The following is an 18,076-nucleotide window of genomic DNA, read 5'->3' on the forward strand; positions in this document are numbered from 1 at the left end:
GGGGACAAGAAAGACGACGTTGGCAATTTAAAAATAAAATTATTTTGGGGAAAAAATTCTGAATAAATGTTTTAACTAATTTGGAAGGTACAAGTTTATTGTTTAAACATTTATATGAAGTGAAATGTGTTTTTAAACACATTGCAATTGAGAATAAATAAAAACCCTTTTACTTCTCCATATCCCTGAACATCCGAGATAGGGATGGGGTTAAGAGGAAAGAGGGCAACTACAGGGAGTATCGATTTCCCCCGGGGAAGGGGGACCCCATAATACTTAAGGGGTCCAGGTATCCTCAGTGGGTGGGGTGCAGGAGGGGTGTTGCAAATCCCATTTAAATTGGTGGTTCTACCATCGCTGAAGCTGACGTGACTTAAACCCCATGTCTCTAGCTGTCCCTATACCGCCAATGTCTGCTATGGCTGACTCACAGCAATACACTAATAATAATAGATTTTCATATCGACTTATCATATTTTTAATATTGGGCTATGACTGTGGGGTATTTGCCCCAACTCTAGGGCACGCGGCCATGTAGCAGAAACGGTGTCATTCAGACCGTGGTTGTGGAGCGTCCCAGATATAATGGGGCATTTGCAGCCTTCATTAATTTCGTGTCCTCGCTCTCTCCACTGTCACAGGCATGTGGATTTGTCAGGTCTGCCGGCCAAAGAAAAGGGGCCGAAAGATCCTTCAGGAGAAAGCGGCGCAGATTAAAAGGAGATACGCAAAACCCATCGGGCGCCCGAAAAACAAGCTAAAGCAACGCATGTTGTAGGTCACCACTTGTTGAGTCTGCTTCATAACCTCGGCGACGTCCACTGCTCGAACAAACACCCCCCCCCCCCGGGACCCTCTATGTTGTATGCAGATATTGAGCCGCTCTGCTAGGGAGCTTTTATATGCAGTGCTCGCCCGGGCAACAGGACATTTAGGAGCCTACTCACAAACCCGGGGGAGAATGAGGTCCAGAGATAACTTTCACTGCCTCTAGAAGAGGAGGAACCTGGAGAGGAGCCGAGAACGTGATACAGTCCCAAAGCAACCAGTGGGGGGACGTGTGTCAAGTGTTACAAACTGGATCAGATAGCGTCACGCTGTGTCCGTGCATCAGACGTGTGCTCCGGGGAGAGCGTTCACTGGAATTGTTATAGGAGCAGTGTTTGAAAGAGAGATTTTGCCATATAGGAATGCAAAAGGGAAGATCGATAGGGAGACCATCTGTAATGTACGTTAATATTCCTACATTTCCAAGGTATTTCAGCTACTACATGTATCTTCCTGAGTACCTTCGTGCAGGAGTGCTCAACTCCACTTCTCAAGCCGCCCCAAACAGGCCAGGTTTTCAGGAAAGCCCTGCTTCAGCACAGGTGGCTCAATCAGAGGCTTCGTCAAAGACGGAGCCTCTGATTGAGCCACCTGTGCAGAAGCAGGGATATCCTAAAAACCTGGCCTGTTGGAGGGAGGGGGAGTGATGAAGACTGGACTTGCGCACTCCTGCCTTAGCGGCCCCTCATTATGCGCTTATGGCAGAGAGGTAGGAAGCCTGGAGACTGGCTTGGTGTTTCATGCAGAGTAGAGGAAGATTGGCCTTTTAGGGATCACCAGATGTTGATGGAGATCGAGGAAGAAGCAAGAGGCGGACACATTAATAACACCGGGCTATTAGTCACGGCCAAGACAGATGGCTCCCTCAGGCTAATCCATCTCCAATTAAACGTAATCTGTTGGAATTAATTATTTTAGCTTCTCAATTAGGTGGACAAAACCTGTGAAGTCAGAACATGGTTCGTGGAGGATTTGAAGCATAGGGAGGTGCTGGATACAGTCCTCCTCCTCTCCCTGTGTCTTCCCATCCGAGTCCTTGTCCTTATGCGCCCTTGCTACATTGATTTGTCCGCGGTTAAGTAGAAGGCGTATGACATCAGGAAGTGGGTCACACACCATTAGGCTTACGGGAGATGTGAGCTCTGCACTGTAACCCAGGCACCTCTGCTATTGGGAATAAATGTTTTGGATTTCCTTTTTAAGGTTTAGAGCTACTTGCTGTCCCCTGCAAAGTGAACATGTTAAATGAAACAATAAGGGCTGTGACTAGTCACTTTTCTGATAACGGCTTTAGGAGTTTTCTTTGGAACACAATGGGGGCCCCTCTGGCAGAAAAGAGCATAAGCTTTAGTCTGTTACCTCACATCTTTGGGGTTTTCCAATAACCGCAGCTGCTAACACCCCTTCAATACCCCTCTGTGGGGGTACTTTGTTGTTGTTTCAGTGGGTCATGTTGCTTGGTCCCTTGCATGTTGCTCATTACTAGTGAGTCTCACTCATTTGGGAGGCGATCTCATTCATTCTTAGCATCAGTGGTCTCTGCTGGAATCTCACCCATTGAATGGGGTGTTCTCAAGCTGACCTCTTTCTGTGGGGAAACTCCCAGGGATGGAGTTCCAGAATCTTTATTTCCAAAATCGACAAGAAGGTCCCTCTAGCAGTTCTGAAGTTACAAGGAAATGGGGCAGGCATACTCCCTGGGATGGGAAACGTCCTTTTCTGACACGTTTTCTTTTTAAAATCTTGATTTATTTATTGTAGTTTAGATATAAATTGTATTTTCTTTGCTCAAGCACCATTTTTCCTACAGAAATCTCCCAGGTTTCACCTCTTTGTTAGGACAGTTTCACCTGCTCACTAGGAAGCGGTCTCACAGTCCAAGTAGGACAGTCTAACTTAGCGATTCTTCACATTAGGGTCTCATGCCTTAATGCTGTGTCTGTCTTTGTAAAGGCTGTCCCTTGCACCTTGTGGGTTAAGAAAGCACTCGCATTATGTAGTCGACCAGATCCGAAATTCGTGGGGATGGAAGGATCCCCCATAATTATTTGCCCTCCCGTTGCAGGTGCATGTCGAGTGATGGAGGATCGCTGAATACCTTCCCAGGAAGGGGGCCATCCGGTAGGAGTCAAAAAACTAAAGTGTGTCCCACCACCCCGCCATCTGGTCATGCCGCATCCGTGAAGGACCCCAGCAGCAGCCTCACCCGGCCCGGCCCCCATCCCATCACCTCCACCTTCACCTCCACCTGCTCCCCTCTCAAAGTTAACAAGAAAACCAAAGGGCTTATTGACGGCCTCACTAAGTTTTTCACCCCGTCGCCCGAGGGGCGCAGGTTTCGGGGGCGGATCGTAGACTTCTCCACGCACTACCGGCCCAGGAAAAAGCCCCCCGACCCGGACAGGTGCACGCTCCACGTGCCGACCGCGGGTTCCACGTACAGTCTAAGCCACCCCACTCCACCACCTCCGCTGCCACCGCCTGCTCCTCTTTCACTCCTGCACGCCACCCCTCTCTCCAGCCACAGCCCCGGCTCCCAGAAATCCAGCAATTCCACCACCTCCAACTCCCCCCAGAGCTCTTCCAGCCGCTCCAGCGTCCCCTCCCTCAGAAGCCTCCCCAGTAACAGTCAGCTGAAGGGGCTCTTTGATGGACTGTCCCACATCTATGCCACACAGGGCCAGCCACGCCAAAAAAGCCACCCGAGCTACGCGCCCCCCAAACGCGTGCGCCGCAAGGGCAGACTGTACAGCTCGGCCCACTTCTTTGGCAAGAGGGACGCTAGGAGTAGGCTCCTCCTCCCCCACCCCGCCCCCTCAGGCTGGGCAATGCCCAGGGGGCGGGCTCTGAAAGCCATCGCCCACTTCAAGCGCTCAACGTTCCTTAAAAAGCACAGGACACTAGGCAGGTTAAAGTATAAAGCGGGACCCCCAGGGGGGGGAGCCAGGACACCAGGAAAGGTCAGCCTGGCAGACGGCAGGATTAAACCCGCCCAGGATGATGGTAAGCACAGGCCGAAGAACCCCCCCTCACCTAGTTTCTAACTGTTGGCAAGAATTTACCCCATGTGGGGCGCCAGAGCTACAGTATTAGGCCCCCAAAATCTTTCAAACTTATTTTTTGGAATAAGGTAATGCCCACATATAGTACTTTGATGCCAAAGGGTCAAGCAACACAATGCACTGCTGGCCCCTCTGACAGCCAATGAGTTCCTCTCTCTTATAGACGAGGTAGGTTTAAAGCGGTGAATTCCCACAACCTCACAGCTAATGTTGCTAACACGCTGCTGTTAGGAGTGAAGGGGTTAACCCGCTATTAGTTGAGACACACTAATGAAATCATCGCAGTAATCCCCTCAATGCTGATAGGCTGTGTGATGACCCGCTAGACTTTTAACCCATCCCAAATGGACTAATGCAGCAGTTCTGTGTTCTCCCTGTGAGAATGAACATGTACTTTGTAATACACGGGAGTTTCTCTTTAGCGCAGACTTGCGATGCTCCATGCGGACTTTGGGTGTAACTTGCCCCCCTTCTGTATAACCCTCACAGCAAGGGCTCAATGCTGGGGTCTGAGAAGAAGGCTTAGTGCCTGTAATTACTGTAAGGCTTCACTCAAAACAAGATGCACATAGCTGTATGGCCCTGTGTGTTTCTGGTGCAGCATGTTCGTTTCAGGGGGCAGAACACAAACTGCTGCCTTAACCGTTAACACGTCCTGCTTCTCTCTATTTCTACTTTCTTTCCCTCTCTTTCCCTCTTTCTCTTTCATTTTCTCTCTTTCTCTCTTTCTCTCTTTCTCTCTTTCTCTCTTTCTCTCTTTCTCTTTTGCTTTCTCTTTCGTTCTATCTTTCTCTTTCTATTTTGCTCTCGCTTTCTCTCTCTTTCGCTTTCTCTCTTTCTCTTTCGTTCTCGCTTTCTCTCTTTCGCTTTCTCTCTCTCTTTCGTTCTCGCTTTCTCTTTCTTTCTCTCTTTCTCTCTTTTGCTTTCTCTTTCTTTCTCTTTCGTACTCTCTCTCTCTTTCTCTTTCGTTCTATCTTTCGCTTTCTCTCTCTCGTTTCTCTTTTGCTCGCTTTTTTATTCTCTTTTTCTCTCTCGCTTTCTCTCACTTGCTTTTTTATTCTTTCGCTATCTCTCGCTCTCACACTTCCCCCCCCCCCCTCTTTCTTGAAAATAAATAACCTCCTCCCCTTGATGCACTTACTTTCCTCCTCTAATGTTCGTAACCATCCGGACTGTATCATTTCTCTTTCTCCACTAATTCTGTGCTCCTCCTGATCTGTTGCATCCGTAGCAGTGTTAGATAGTAGCCTAGGACTCTTCCCCCTACCCCCCCCCTCCGCCCCCCCACCTCCCGCAGCCTCCATAACTTCATCGCTTTTGGCTCTTTGGCATGGCTGATGCAGCCTCCCCTCATCTCCCCCCATCCCCCCCGCAACCCCATCCCTTGGCTGGACCCCTTTGTCACAATGTCCCCTTCCTCCTGCTCTGCGCTCCATCCTCCCATCTCACGCTCTGCACTCTTCACTCCATACACCCATCACATGCTCTACGCTCTAAACTCCATCCTGCCATCACGCGCTCTGCGCTCTACATGCCATCCTCCCATCCCCTGCTCTGCGCTCCATTCTTACATCCATCACTTTTCATTTCACCATTGCCCATTTCACCCCAACATACTCTTCTCAGATCTCTAACTGCATCTCTGATTAACTTGTGATTAACTGATAACCCGTTCTGGAATACACACATACAAATGAGTACAGGTAGTCCTCGCTATCCAACGTTTCACTTTACAATGAATGGCATATCCAATGCTTTACAATGCAACCCTATGGGGCGTTATCCGACGCCGGAATGCGTTATCCAACGCTCACCGCCACTGATTAACATGGGACTCGCTTTACAGCGGTGTCACTATCCAACGCTACTTCCAGAACGGGATCCGGTGGATAACCGAGGACTGCCTGTATATATATTCTGAGCATGTTATCGTGTTTTATTGTGTGTATTTATGTGTACACACACACACAGGATTTAACCAGTATAATATTAATTTAAAGGGACGGTGCCTTCTAGGACAAAAGTGAAATGATGACACTTAAAGTTAATGGGTTAATTATAGGTAATCCACACGTGTTTGCTTTGTTGTTGATAATGATGAACTGTACAGGACACACAAACAAGCTGCATTTTTACTGTTGTGTCATAACTGAACTTGAATATTGGAAATAGCAGAGAAAACCATTATCCCGTGAATATCAGCGACACTTGGATTCTAATTGTTTAAAGAATGGCTCTCCCTGACACATGCCATGTGCACATATATATATATATATATATATATATATATATATATACACACAATATGAAACCGTATGATGACGAATATCAGAGGCAGCACTCCAAATGGTTGTCAAAAGAATATATTGTATTAACAAGACATCATTCCAACGTTTCGGTCCGCGGGTGGGGGTTATGTTCTAAAGAGAGCTTTTTACAAAAAAACATTATGAAAAAATGGAGTGCATGGCCACTGGAATAGGCTATTTCTTGTTTATATTTTAGTCTGAAAGGGACAGTGCATTCATCTTCCCTGAACTGTCTTTCTGCTTTTAAACATCAGACACGGAAATCAAGGTGAGCATCAAGCAGGAGAGGTGGGATGTGAGCGGGCCAGAGCAGGAGGACACTGTCACACAGGAAGATGTGGATGTATTCATGCAGGCGCGGGAATTGTCTTTCGAGGTGAGTTTGTCCGAGGGCGGATGTAAAAAGTCAGGCGAGGACTAATGGTGCAGGCATCACAGGACCATTGGGACTCTGTGTGTCCCCGTGTTCCGTGTGTTTACAAGGTCGGAATGTCCTTGGAAAAGAGCACTCGCGATACCGCAAACCACTCTTGGACCGAAACGTTAATCTTAAGTAATAAATTGATATTTTTCTTCACATAAAGACCTCGTGAGTGCCAACTCATTCATTCCAATGTGTTTTACAAAACCAGACCCATACAAATAATGTTACCTTTGAAAGGTCATTTCTAAACGTAATCTGATACATGGGAGAGGTTTGCTGTCCCGTAACAATATCCTTGTATGTGAGGTCATGGTGGGTGGAGCAGAACCATCTACCGGCGGTCGTCTTATGCGCCCCTCTAACAGGAATAGGGTGGGCTTAAGGTAGCAGAAAACGTTTAAAATCACAAATAATATTATTTATTTATTTAGTTATAAAATATTTTACCAGGAAGTAATACATTGAGAGTTACCTCTCGTTTTCAAGTGTGTCCTGGGCATAATTAATATGACAAATAATACATGGTTACAAATACAGTTACATAAATGAACAGGGTATACATTATATACAAGACATTGCATGCACAGCTACAGATAATATATATTATAGGCGTATGTAACAGTTACAGAGCAGATTAAAATGTGAGACAGCCTTAGATTTGAAAGAACTTAAACTGGTGGTGGATGTGAGAGTCTCCGGTAGGTTGTTCCAGTTTTGGGGTACACGGTAAGAGAAGGAGGAGCGGCCGGATACTTTGTTGAGCTTTGGGACCATGAACAGTCTTTTGGAGTCTGATCTCAGATGATAGGTGCTGCATGTGGTAGGGGTGAGGAGCTTGTTCAGATAGGTGGGTAGCTTGCCCAGAAAGTATTTGAAGGTGAGACAGGAAAGGTGAACTTTGCGCCTAGACTCTAGTGATGACCAATCTAGTTCTTTGAGCATTTCGCAGTGATGTGTGTTATAGTTGCATTGGAGAACAAAACGACAAATTGAATTGTAGAGGGTGTCAAGTTTGCTAAGGTGGGTTTGAGGTGCCGAGCCATATACTATGTCTCCATAGTCAATAATTGGCATTAGCATCTGCTGTGCGATACGCTTTCTGACCAGGAGACTTAGGGAGGATTTGTTCCTGTAAAGTACCCCTAGTTTGGCATAGGTCTTGGTTGTCAGGGTATCAATGTGCATCCCGAATGTTAAGTGGGAGTCAAACCATATGCCCAGGTATTTAAAACTAGTAACAGGGGTTAGGGTGGTGTTAGTGTTGGTTCTAATCTGGAGCTCAGTCGCTGGAAGCTTTAAAAATTTAGTCTTGGTCCCAAATACCATTGTTTCAGTCTTGTCAGTGTTTAAAAACAGTTTGTTTTGGGAAATCCAATTTTCGAGTCTCAAAAAGTCAGACTGAAGTATGTGTTGAAGGTCGGAGAGGCTATGGCTGTGTGCATATAGGATTGTGTCATCTGCATACATGTGAATTGAGGCTTCCTTACAAGCTGTGGGAAGATCATTAATGGACACTGAGAAGAGTAGGGGCCCCAGAACAGAGCCTTGCGGGACACCACAGGTGATATCCAGGGGGTTGGAGTTAGAGCCAGAGATGGACACATGTTGGGATCTACCTGAAAGGTAGGACTGAAACCAGTTTAAAGCATGCTTCCCTATTCCAGAGCTCTGGAGTTTGTTAAGCAGGATAACATGATCAACAGTATCAACATAAGTCAGACAATATCCACACAAGCCTGAGCTTTCAAATGTTTTTTTAAGCATGATTGAATTTTGGTGATGAAGAAAATTATTGAAATATATTGGTATATATTTGTGTGTGTATATATACACACGTGTACACACACACACACACATATAAAAGCACACATATATATAAACGCACACACATATATATAAACGCACACACATATATATATAAACGCACACATATATATAAACGGCCACATATATATAAACGGACACATATATATAAACGCGCACACATATATAAACGCACACATATATATAAACGCACACATATATATAAACGCACACATATATATATAAACGCACACACATATATATATATATATATATATATAAACGCACACATATATATATAAACGCACACATATATATAAACGCACACATATATATATAAACGCACACATATATATAAACGCACACATATATATAAACGCACACATATATATATATAAACGCACACATATATATATATATATATATATATATAAACGCACACGTATATATATAAACGCACACATATATATATAAACGCACACATATATATATATATAAACGCACACATATATATATAAACGCACATATATATATATAAACGCACACATATATATATATATATATGTAAACGCACACATATATATATATATATATAAACGCACACATATATATATAAACGCACACATATATATATAAACGCACACATATATATAAACGCACACATATATATATAAACGCACACATATATATATATAAACGCACACATATATATAAACGCACACATATATATATATATAAACGCACACATATATATATATATATATATAAACGCACACATATATATATATATATATATATATATATATAAACACACACATATATATATATAAACGCACACATATATATATATAAACGCACACATATATATATATATATAAACGCACACATATATATATAAACGCACACACATATATATATATATATATAAACGCACACATATATATATATATAAACGCACACATATATATATATAAACGCACACATATATATATATAAACGCACACATATATATAAACGCACACATATATATATAAACGCACACTGATTATTTAATGAACTTGTTCTTCTTCCATCCCTGGCAGAAAATAGGATGTAAAAATGTTGCTGACAACAGCGGGCGGTATCCTTCCGTTATTGAATTTGGGAAGTATGAAATCCAGACGTGGTACTCCTCGCCGTATCCCCAGGAATATGCAAGGTATGGGCAGCCTGAGTCTATCAGGGGCAATGTCCAATCCATACAACACGTGCATTATCAGTTTGTGGGAGGGAACATACAACACGTGCATTATCAGTTTGTGGGAGGGAACATACAACACGTGCATTATCAGTTTGTGGGAGGGAACATACAACACGTGCATTATCAGTTTGTGGGGAGGGAACATACAACACGTGCATTATCAGTTTGTGGGAGGGAACATACAACACGTGCATTATCAGTTGATGGGGGGGAATATACAACACGTGCATTATCAGTTTGTGGGAGGGAACATACAACACGTGCATTATCAGTTTGTGGGAGGGAACATACAACACGTGCATTATCAGTTTGTGGGAGGGAACATACAACACGTGCATTATCAGTTTGTGGGAGGGAACATACAACACGTGCATTATCAGTTTGTGGGAGGGAACATACAACACGTGCATTATCAGTTTGTGGGAGGGAACATACAACACGTGCATTATCAGTTTGTGGGAGGGAACATACAACACGTGCATTATCAGTTTGTGGGAGGGAACATGCAACACGTGCATTATCAGTTTGTGGGAGGGAACATGCAACACGTGCATTATCAGTTTGTGGGAGGGAACATACAACACGTGCATTATCAGTTTGTGGGAGGGAACATACAACACGTGCATTATCAGTTTGTGGGAGGGAACATACAACACGTGCATTATCAGTTAATGGGGGGTCCATACAACACGTGCATTATCAGTTTGTGGGAGGGAACATACCATACATGCATTATCAGTTTGTGGGAGGGAACATACAACACGTGCATTATCAGTTTGTGGGAGGGAACATACAACACGTGCATTATCAGTTTGTGGGAGGGAACATACAACACGTGCATTATCAGTTTGTGGGAGGGAACATACAACACGTGCATTATCAGTTTGTGGGAGGGAACATACAACACGTGCATTATCAGTTTGTGGGAGGGAACATACAACACGTGCATTATCAGTTTGTGGGAGGGAACATACAACACGTGCATTATCAGTTTGTGGGAACGAACATACAACACGTGGATTATCAGTTTGTGGAAGGGAACATACAACACGTGCATTATCAGTTTGTGGGGGGGGAGGGAGAGGGGAGGCTTGAGGTCTGGACTTTAGCACCCATCGGAAGAGTATTTCTGTGCGGGGGCTTCTTACCCACAGTAATACCCATCGGAAGAGTATTTCTGTGCGGGGGCTTCTTACCCACAGTAATACCCATCGGAAGAGTATTTCTGTGCGGGGCTTCTTACCCACAGTAATACCCATCGGAAGAGTATTTCTGTGCGGGGCCTTCTTACCCACAGTAATACCCATCGGAAGAGTATTTCTGTGCGGGGGCTTCTTACCCACAGTAATACCCATCGGAAGAGTATTTCTGTGCGGGGGCTTCTTACCCAGAGTAATACCCATCGGAAGAGTATTTCTGTGCGGGGGCTTCTTACCCACAGTAATACCCATCGGAAGAGTATTTCTGTGCGGGGCGTCTTACCCAGAGTAATACCCATCGGAAGAGTATTTCTGTGCGGGGGCTTCTTACCCACAGTAATACCCATCGGAAGAGTATTTCTGTGCGGGCCTTCTTACCCACAGTCATACCCAGTAATACCCATCGGAAGAGTATTTCTGTGCGGGGCGTCTTACCCAGAGTAATACCCATCGGAAGAGTATTTCTGTGCGGGGCGTCTTACCCAGAGTAATACCCATCGGAAGAGTATTTCTGTGCGGGGGCTTCTTACCCACAGTAATACCCATCGGAAGAGTATTTCTGTGCGGGGGCTTCTTACCCACAGTAATACCCATCGGAAGAGTATTTCTGTGCGGGGCCTTCTTACCCACAGTAATACCCATCGGAAGAGTATTTCTGTGCGGGGCTTCTTACCCTGTAATACCCATCGGAAGAGTATTTCTGTGCGGGGCTTCTTACCCACAGTAATACCCATCGGAAGAGTATTTCTGTGCGGGGGCTTCTTACTCACAGTAATACCCATCAGAAGAGTATTTCTGTGCGGGGGCTTCTTACCCACAGTAATACCCATCGGAAGAGTATTTCTGTGCGGGGCTTCTTACCCACAGTAATACCCATCGGAAGAGTATTTCTGTGCGGGGGCTTCTTACCCACAGTAATACCCATCGGAAGAGTATTTCTGTGCGGGGGCTTCTTACCCACAGTAATACCCATCGGAAGAGTATTTCTGTGCGGGCCTTCTTACCCACAGTAATACCCATCGGAAGAGTATTTCTGTGCGGGCCTTCTTACCCACAGTCATACCCAGTAATACCCATCCGAAGAGTATTTCTGTGCGGGGCTTCTTACCCAGAGTAATACCCATCGGAAGAGTATTTCTGTGCGGGGGCTTCTTACCCACAGTAATACCCATCGGAAGAGTATTTCTGTGCAGGGCTTCTTACCCACAGTAATACCCATCGGAAGAGTATTTCTGTGCGGGGGCTTCTTACCCACAGTAATACCCATCGGAAGAGTATTTCTGTGCGGGGGCTTCTTACCCACAGTAATACCCATCGGAAGAGTATTTCTGTGCGGGCCTTCTTACCCACAGTCATACCCAGTAATACCCATCGGAAGAGTATTTCTGTGCGGGGCGTCTTACCCAGAGTAATACCCATCGGAAGAGTATTTCTGTGCGGGGCGTCTTACCCAGAGTAATACCCATCGGAAGAGTATTTCTGTGCGGGGGCTTCTTACCCACAGTAATACCCATCGGAAGAGTATTTCTGTGCGGGGGCTTCTTACCCACAGTAATACCCATCGGAAGAGTATTTCTGTGCGGGGCCTTCTTACCCACAGTAATACCCATCGGAAGAGTATTTCTGTGCGGGGCTTCTTACCCTGTAATACCCATCGGAAGAGTATTTCTGTGCGGGGCTTCTTACCCACAGTAATACCCATCGGAAGAGTATTTCTGTGCGGGGCTTCTTACCCACAGTAATACCCATCGGAAGAGTATTTCTGTGCGGGGGCTTCTTACCCACAGTAATACCCATCGGAAGAGTATTTCTGTGCGGGGGCTTCTTACCCACAGTAATACCCATCGGAAGAGTATTTCTGTGCGGGCCTTCTTACCCACAGTAATACCCATCGGAAGAGTATTTCTGTGCGGGGCTTCTTACCCACAGTAATACCCATCGGAAGAGTATTTCTGTGCGGGGCCTTCTTACCCACAGTAATACCCATCGGAAGAGTATTTCTGTGCGGGGCCTTCTTACCCACAGTAATACCCATCGGAAGAGTATTTCTGTGCGGGGCCTTCTTACCCACAGTAATACCCATCGGAAGAGTATTTCTGTGCGGGGCTTCTTACCCACAGTAATACCCATCGGAAGAGTATTTCTGTGCGGGGCTTCTTACCCACAGTAATACCCATCGGAAGAGTATTTCTGTGCGGGGCTTCTTACCCACAGTAATACCCATCGGAAGAGTATTTCTGTGCGGGGCCGTGTTACCCACAGTAATACCCATCGGAAGAGTATTTCTGTGCGGGGCTTCTTACCCACAGTAATACCCATCGGAAGAGTATTTCTGTGCGGGGGCTTCTTACCCACAGTAATACCCATCGGAAGAGTATTTCTGTGCGGGGCTTCTTACCCACAGTAATACCCATCGGAAGAGTATTTCTGTGCGGGGCTTCTTACCCACAGTAATACCCATCGGAAGAGTATTTCTGTGCGGGGGCTTCTTACCCACAGTAATACCCATCGGAAGAGTATTTCTGTGCGGGGCCTTCTTACCCACAGTAATACCCATCGGAAGAGTATTTCTGTGCGGGGGCTTCTTACCCACAGTAATACCCATCGGAAGAGTATTTCTGTGCGGGGCCTTCTTACCCACAGTAATACCCATCGGAAGAGTATTTCCGTGCGGGGCTTCTTACTCACAGTAATACCCATCGGAAGAGTATTTCCGTGCGGGGCTTCTTACTCACAGTAATACCCATCGGAAGAGTATTTCCGTGCGGGGCCGTCTTACCCACAGTAATACCCATCGGAAGAGTATTTCTGTGCGGGGCTTCTTACCCACAGTAATACCCATCGGAAGAGTATTTCCGTGCGGGGCTTCTTACCCACAGTAATACCCATCGGAAGAGTATTTCTGTGCGGGGCTTCTTACCCACAGTAATACCCATCGGAAGAGTATTTCTGTGAGGGCCTTCTTACCCACAGTAATACCCATCGGAAGAGTATTTCCGTGCGGGGCTTCTTACCCACAGTAATACCCATCGGAAGAGTATTTCCGTGCGGGGCCGTCTTACCCACAGTAATACCCATCGGAAGAGTATTTCCGTGCGGTGCCGTCTTACCCACAGTAATACCCATCGGAAGAGTATTTCTGTGCGGGGGCTTCTTACCCACAGTAATACCCATCGGAAGAGTATTTCTGTGCGGGGCTTCTTACCCACAGTAATACCCATCGGAAGAGTATTTCTGTGCGGGGCTTCTTACCCACAGTAATACCCATCGGAAGAGTATTTCTGTGCGGGGCTTCTTACCCACAGTAATACCCATCGGAAGAGTATTTCTGTGCGGGGCTTCTTACCCACAGTAATACCCATCGGAAGAGTATTTCTGTGCGGGGGCTTCTTACCCACAGTAATACCCATCGGAAGAGTATTTCTGTGCGGGGGCTTCTTACCCACAGTAATACCCATCGGAAGAGTATTTCTGTGCGGGGCCTTCTTACCCACAGTAATACCCATCGGAAGAGTATTTCTGTACGGGGCTTCTTACCCACAGTAATACCCATCGGAAGAGTATTTCTGTGCGGGGCCTTCTTACCCACAGTAATACCCATCGGAAGAGTATTTCTGTACGGGGCTTCTTACCCACAGTAATACCCATCGGAAGAGTATTTCTGTGCGGGGCCTTCTTACCCACAGTAATACCCATCGGAAGAGTATTTCTGTGCGGGGCTTCTTACCCACAGTAATACCCATCGGAAGAGTATTTCTGTGCGGGGGATTCTTACCCACAGTAATACCCATCGGAAGAGTATTTCTGTGCGGGGCTTCTTACCCACAGTAATACCCATCGGAAGAGTATTTCTGTGCGGGGCTTCTTACCCTGTAATACCCATCGGAAGAGTATTTCTGTGCGGAGGCTTACCCACAGTAATACCCATCGGAAGAGTATTTCTGTGCGGGGGCTTCTTACCCACAGTAATACCCATCGGAAGAGTATTTCTGTGCGGGACTTCTTACCCTGTAATACCCATCGGAAGAGTATTTCTGTGCGGGCCTTCTTACCCACAGTAATACCCATCGGAAGAGTATTTCTTTTCATTGTTTGTTGGTTCTGGGGACTGGGGAAACCCATTTAATTTTTGGGGAAGCAGAATAGTGTTTGGTTCCATTCTGCAAGTTCCGAATACTTTGTGTTTCTCCGCCTTTTCCCTGCAAAGTCCCCCGTTTCTCGGAGTCACTGAGCCCTACCCCGTAGGGTTATCAATAGTTGGGTTAATTACATTTTGATTAAATTAATTGGCACATGAAAGAAAGACTGTTATTATTGTTAACATTTCTTTTTATTGCAGTTTTCACTCGGGTACTGTTGCAATGCTGGCGCTTGTTAATGAAATGTTACTTTTTTGTGGGAATTATGCTAAATGTATTGCTAAATACACAACACCGTAACCAACTTCCCGTGCGTGTCGCTTCCGGTCTTTTTGAGACCTCCTTAACCGTTACAGGGGCCTAATGTCATCGTACCTGGTGCAGCACCGCCAGTTCAGCCATGCGATCGCGCCGGGCGTGATCACATGACGTGGAGGTGCCGGAGGATCCCTGCTTTATAAAGGTTGAGTGCAATCCCGCATAATAACGGTCTGGAAAACAACCGTTTCTACGTAATGTAACAGTCTAATTATCTTCCCTACACAAATCTAACCATGCTAATAACAAAGGTTTGGCTGCTTTCAGTGTTGGGGCCATTCATGACCGGTTGACATTCTTTGGGGCCTCTGAAATGGGGGAGTGTTTGTCAGTTGTGTGTTCCGTTTTTTTTTTTTTTTTTAACCCTTTTCTCGCCCTGCCCCTATGAGCGAGTCGATGAGGAGAGGGGGCTTTGCCTGTGCAAACTCCTGTTGAACACACAGCGATATCGGACAAAGGGGAGCAGCCCGAGAGAATCGCCCCCCTCCCAATTCCCAGCTCACAGTGTTCACAACGTTATAGAAATTATTATCAAATACTTACCGGTGTCAAGATTTTTAGCATCAATCCCCAGATGTGACCCCATAAACCGGTGACTGCCATCCGATCGCTACACGGGATTCCCCTAGTAAAGGGACAACCTTTGTTTTTTAGCATGGCTAAATTAGTTCAAGGAAGTCAATCAATTGGTTAGAAAAAGGTTGGTTTTTTTTTGTCCGGCTAAGTGGGATTGCACCTTTTAGGTAGCCCTGAATCCTGGTATACTTCTCGCTGCTTTACGTGACCTGCGCCTCCTGACCCCGCGTCCCGTCTCTTGCTCCCAGGTTACCGAAGCTTTACCTGTGCGAGTTCTGCCTGAAGTATGTGAAGAGTAAGACCATCCTACTCCACCACCTGAACAAGTGCGGTTGGGTGCACCCCCCGGCCAACGAAATCTACCGCAAGGGCGACCTCTCCGTGTTTGAGGTACGTGCGCCAAGGCCCTGTCCCTTGAAGTGGGATAATCGGGTTTTTAGTTACCGGGTCGGCTCCCTCAGAAACTGGTCAGCGGCGACTGTGAGCGTAGAACTAGAATGGCCCCTTATAGGGCGCTGGGGGGGTTTGTGCATTTTACCAATAATAATCCCGCTGCTGAGCACGTTCACACGCCTCAGACAGGTCTGCAGCGCTGCCCTGCCCCATTATCTCTTGGCATACAGTGCTTGCACTGCAGTCAGGAATTCTGGGTAATGATGTGCAAATGAGCACTCGGTTATGGACTTCTTTAACTCGAGCTGTGGTGGGAAAAGCTGCGTAATGCGGCAGGCATAAGCTTATAGGGGTTCCATGTTAAACGGACAAGAAGCAAAAGGTGACACTTTGCTCATTTGCATCATGTCATTACCCAGAATCCCTGGCTGCAGTGGAAGCACTGTATGCGAAGAGATAATGGGGAAGGACAGGGCTGCAGACCTGTGAGACGTGTGAATGTGCTCACACGTGGTATATTTATTTGCTGTACAGTGGGGGGGAGGGGGGTTATTTGCTGTACAGTGGGGGGAGGGGGTTATTTGCTGTACAGTGGGGGGAGGGGGGTTATTTGCTGTACAGTGGGGGGGAGGGGGGGTTATTTGCTATACAGTGGGGGGGAGGGGGGTTATTTGCTATACAGTGGGGGGGAGGGGGGTTATTTGCTATACAGTGGGGGGGAGGGGGGGTTATTTGCTATACAGTGGGGGGGAGGGCGGTTATTTGCTATACAGTGGGGGGGAAGGGGGGGTTATTTGCTATACAGTAGGGGGGAGGGGGGTTATTTGCTATACAGTGGGGGTAAGGGGGGTTATTTACTATACAGTGGGGGAGGGGGGGTTATTTACTATACAGTGAGGGGAGGGTTTTTTTTTTGGCTGTACAGTGGGGGGAGGGGGGGGTTATTGGCTGTACAGTGGGGGGAGGGGGGTTATTTGCTATACAGTGGGGGGAGGGGGGGTTATTTGCTGTACAGTGGGGGGAGGGGGGTTATTTGCTATGCAGTGGGGGAGGGGGGTTATTTGCTGTACAGTGGGGGGAGGGGGGTTATTTGCTGTACAGTAGGGGGAGGGGGGATTATTTGCTATACAGTGGGGGAGGGGGGTTATTTGCTATACAGTGGGGGGGGGGGTTATTTACTATACAGTGGGGGGGAGGGGGGGTTATTTACTATACAGTGGGGGGAGGGGGGGGTTATTTACTATACAGTGGGGGGAGGGGAGGTTATTTGCTATACAGTGGAGGAGGGGGGGGTTATTTGCTATACAGTGGAGGCGAGGGGGGTTAATTGCTATACCGTGGGGGGGGAGGGGGGGGGTTATTTGCTATACAGTGAGGGGAGGTTTTTTTTTGGCTGTACAGTGGGGGGGAGGGGGGGGTTATTGGCTGTACAGTGGGGGGAGGGGGGTTATTTGCTATACAGTGGGGGAGGGGGGTTATTTGCTGTACAGTGGGGGAGGGGGGGTTATTTGCTATACAGTGGGGGGGAGGGGGGTTATTTGCTATACAGTGGGGAGAGGGGGGTTATTTGCTGTACAGTGGGGGGAGGGGGGGTTATTTGCTGTACAGTGGGGGGAGGGGAGTTATTTGCTATACAGTGGGGGGGAGGGGGGATTATTTACTATATAGTGGGGGGGAGGGGGGGTTATTTACTATACAGTGGGGGGGAGGGGGGTTATTTACTATACAGTGGGGGGAGGGGGGTTATTTGCTATACAGTGGGGGGGAGGGGGGCTATTTACTATA

The 18,076-nt window shown here is 46.6% G+C and overlaps 1 protein-coding gene across 1 annotated transcript in view; it reads left to right on the top strand.

Annotated features, from left to right (window-relative positions):
* The window catches only part of KAT6B (lysine acetyltransferase 6B), a 141,352-nt gene that overhangs the window by 70,177 nt on the left and 53,099 nt on the right, over positions 1-18,076 (top strand). Inside the window, 5 exon segments of the mRNA XM_075610323.1 lie at positions 642-774; positions 2,894-2,949; positions 6,454-6,575; positions 9,509-9,624; positions 16,147-16,288. Coding sequence (XP_075466438.1) covers positions 642-774; positions 2,894-2,949; positions 6,454-6,575; positions 9,509-9,624; positions 16,147-16,288 — 569 coding nt within the window.

Source organism: Ascaphus truei, chromosome 8 (genome assembly GCF_040206685.1).
Source record: "Ascaphus truei isolate aAscTru1 chromosome 8, aAscTru1.hap1, whole genome shotgun sequence".
Classification (NCBI taxonomy): domain Eukaryota; kingdom Metazoa; phylum Chordata; class Amphibia; order Anura; family Ascaphidae; genus Ascaphus; species Ascaphus truei.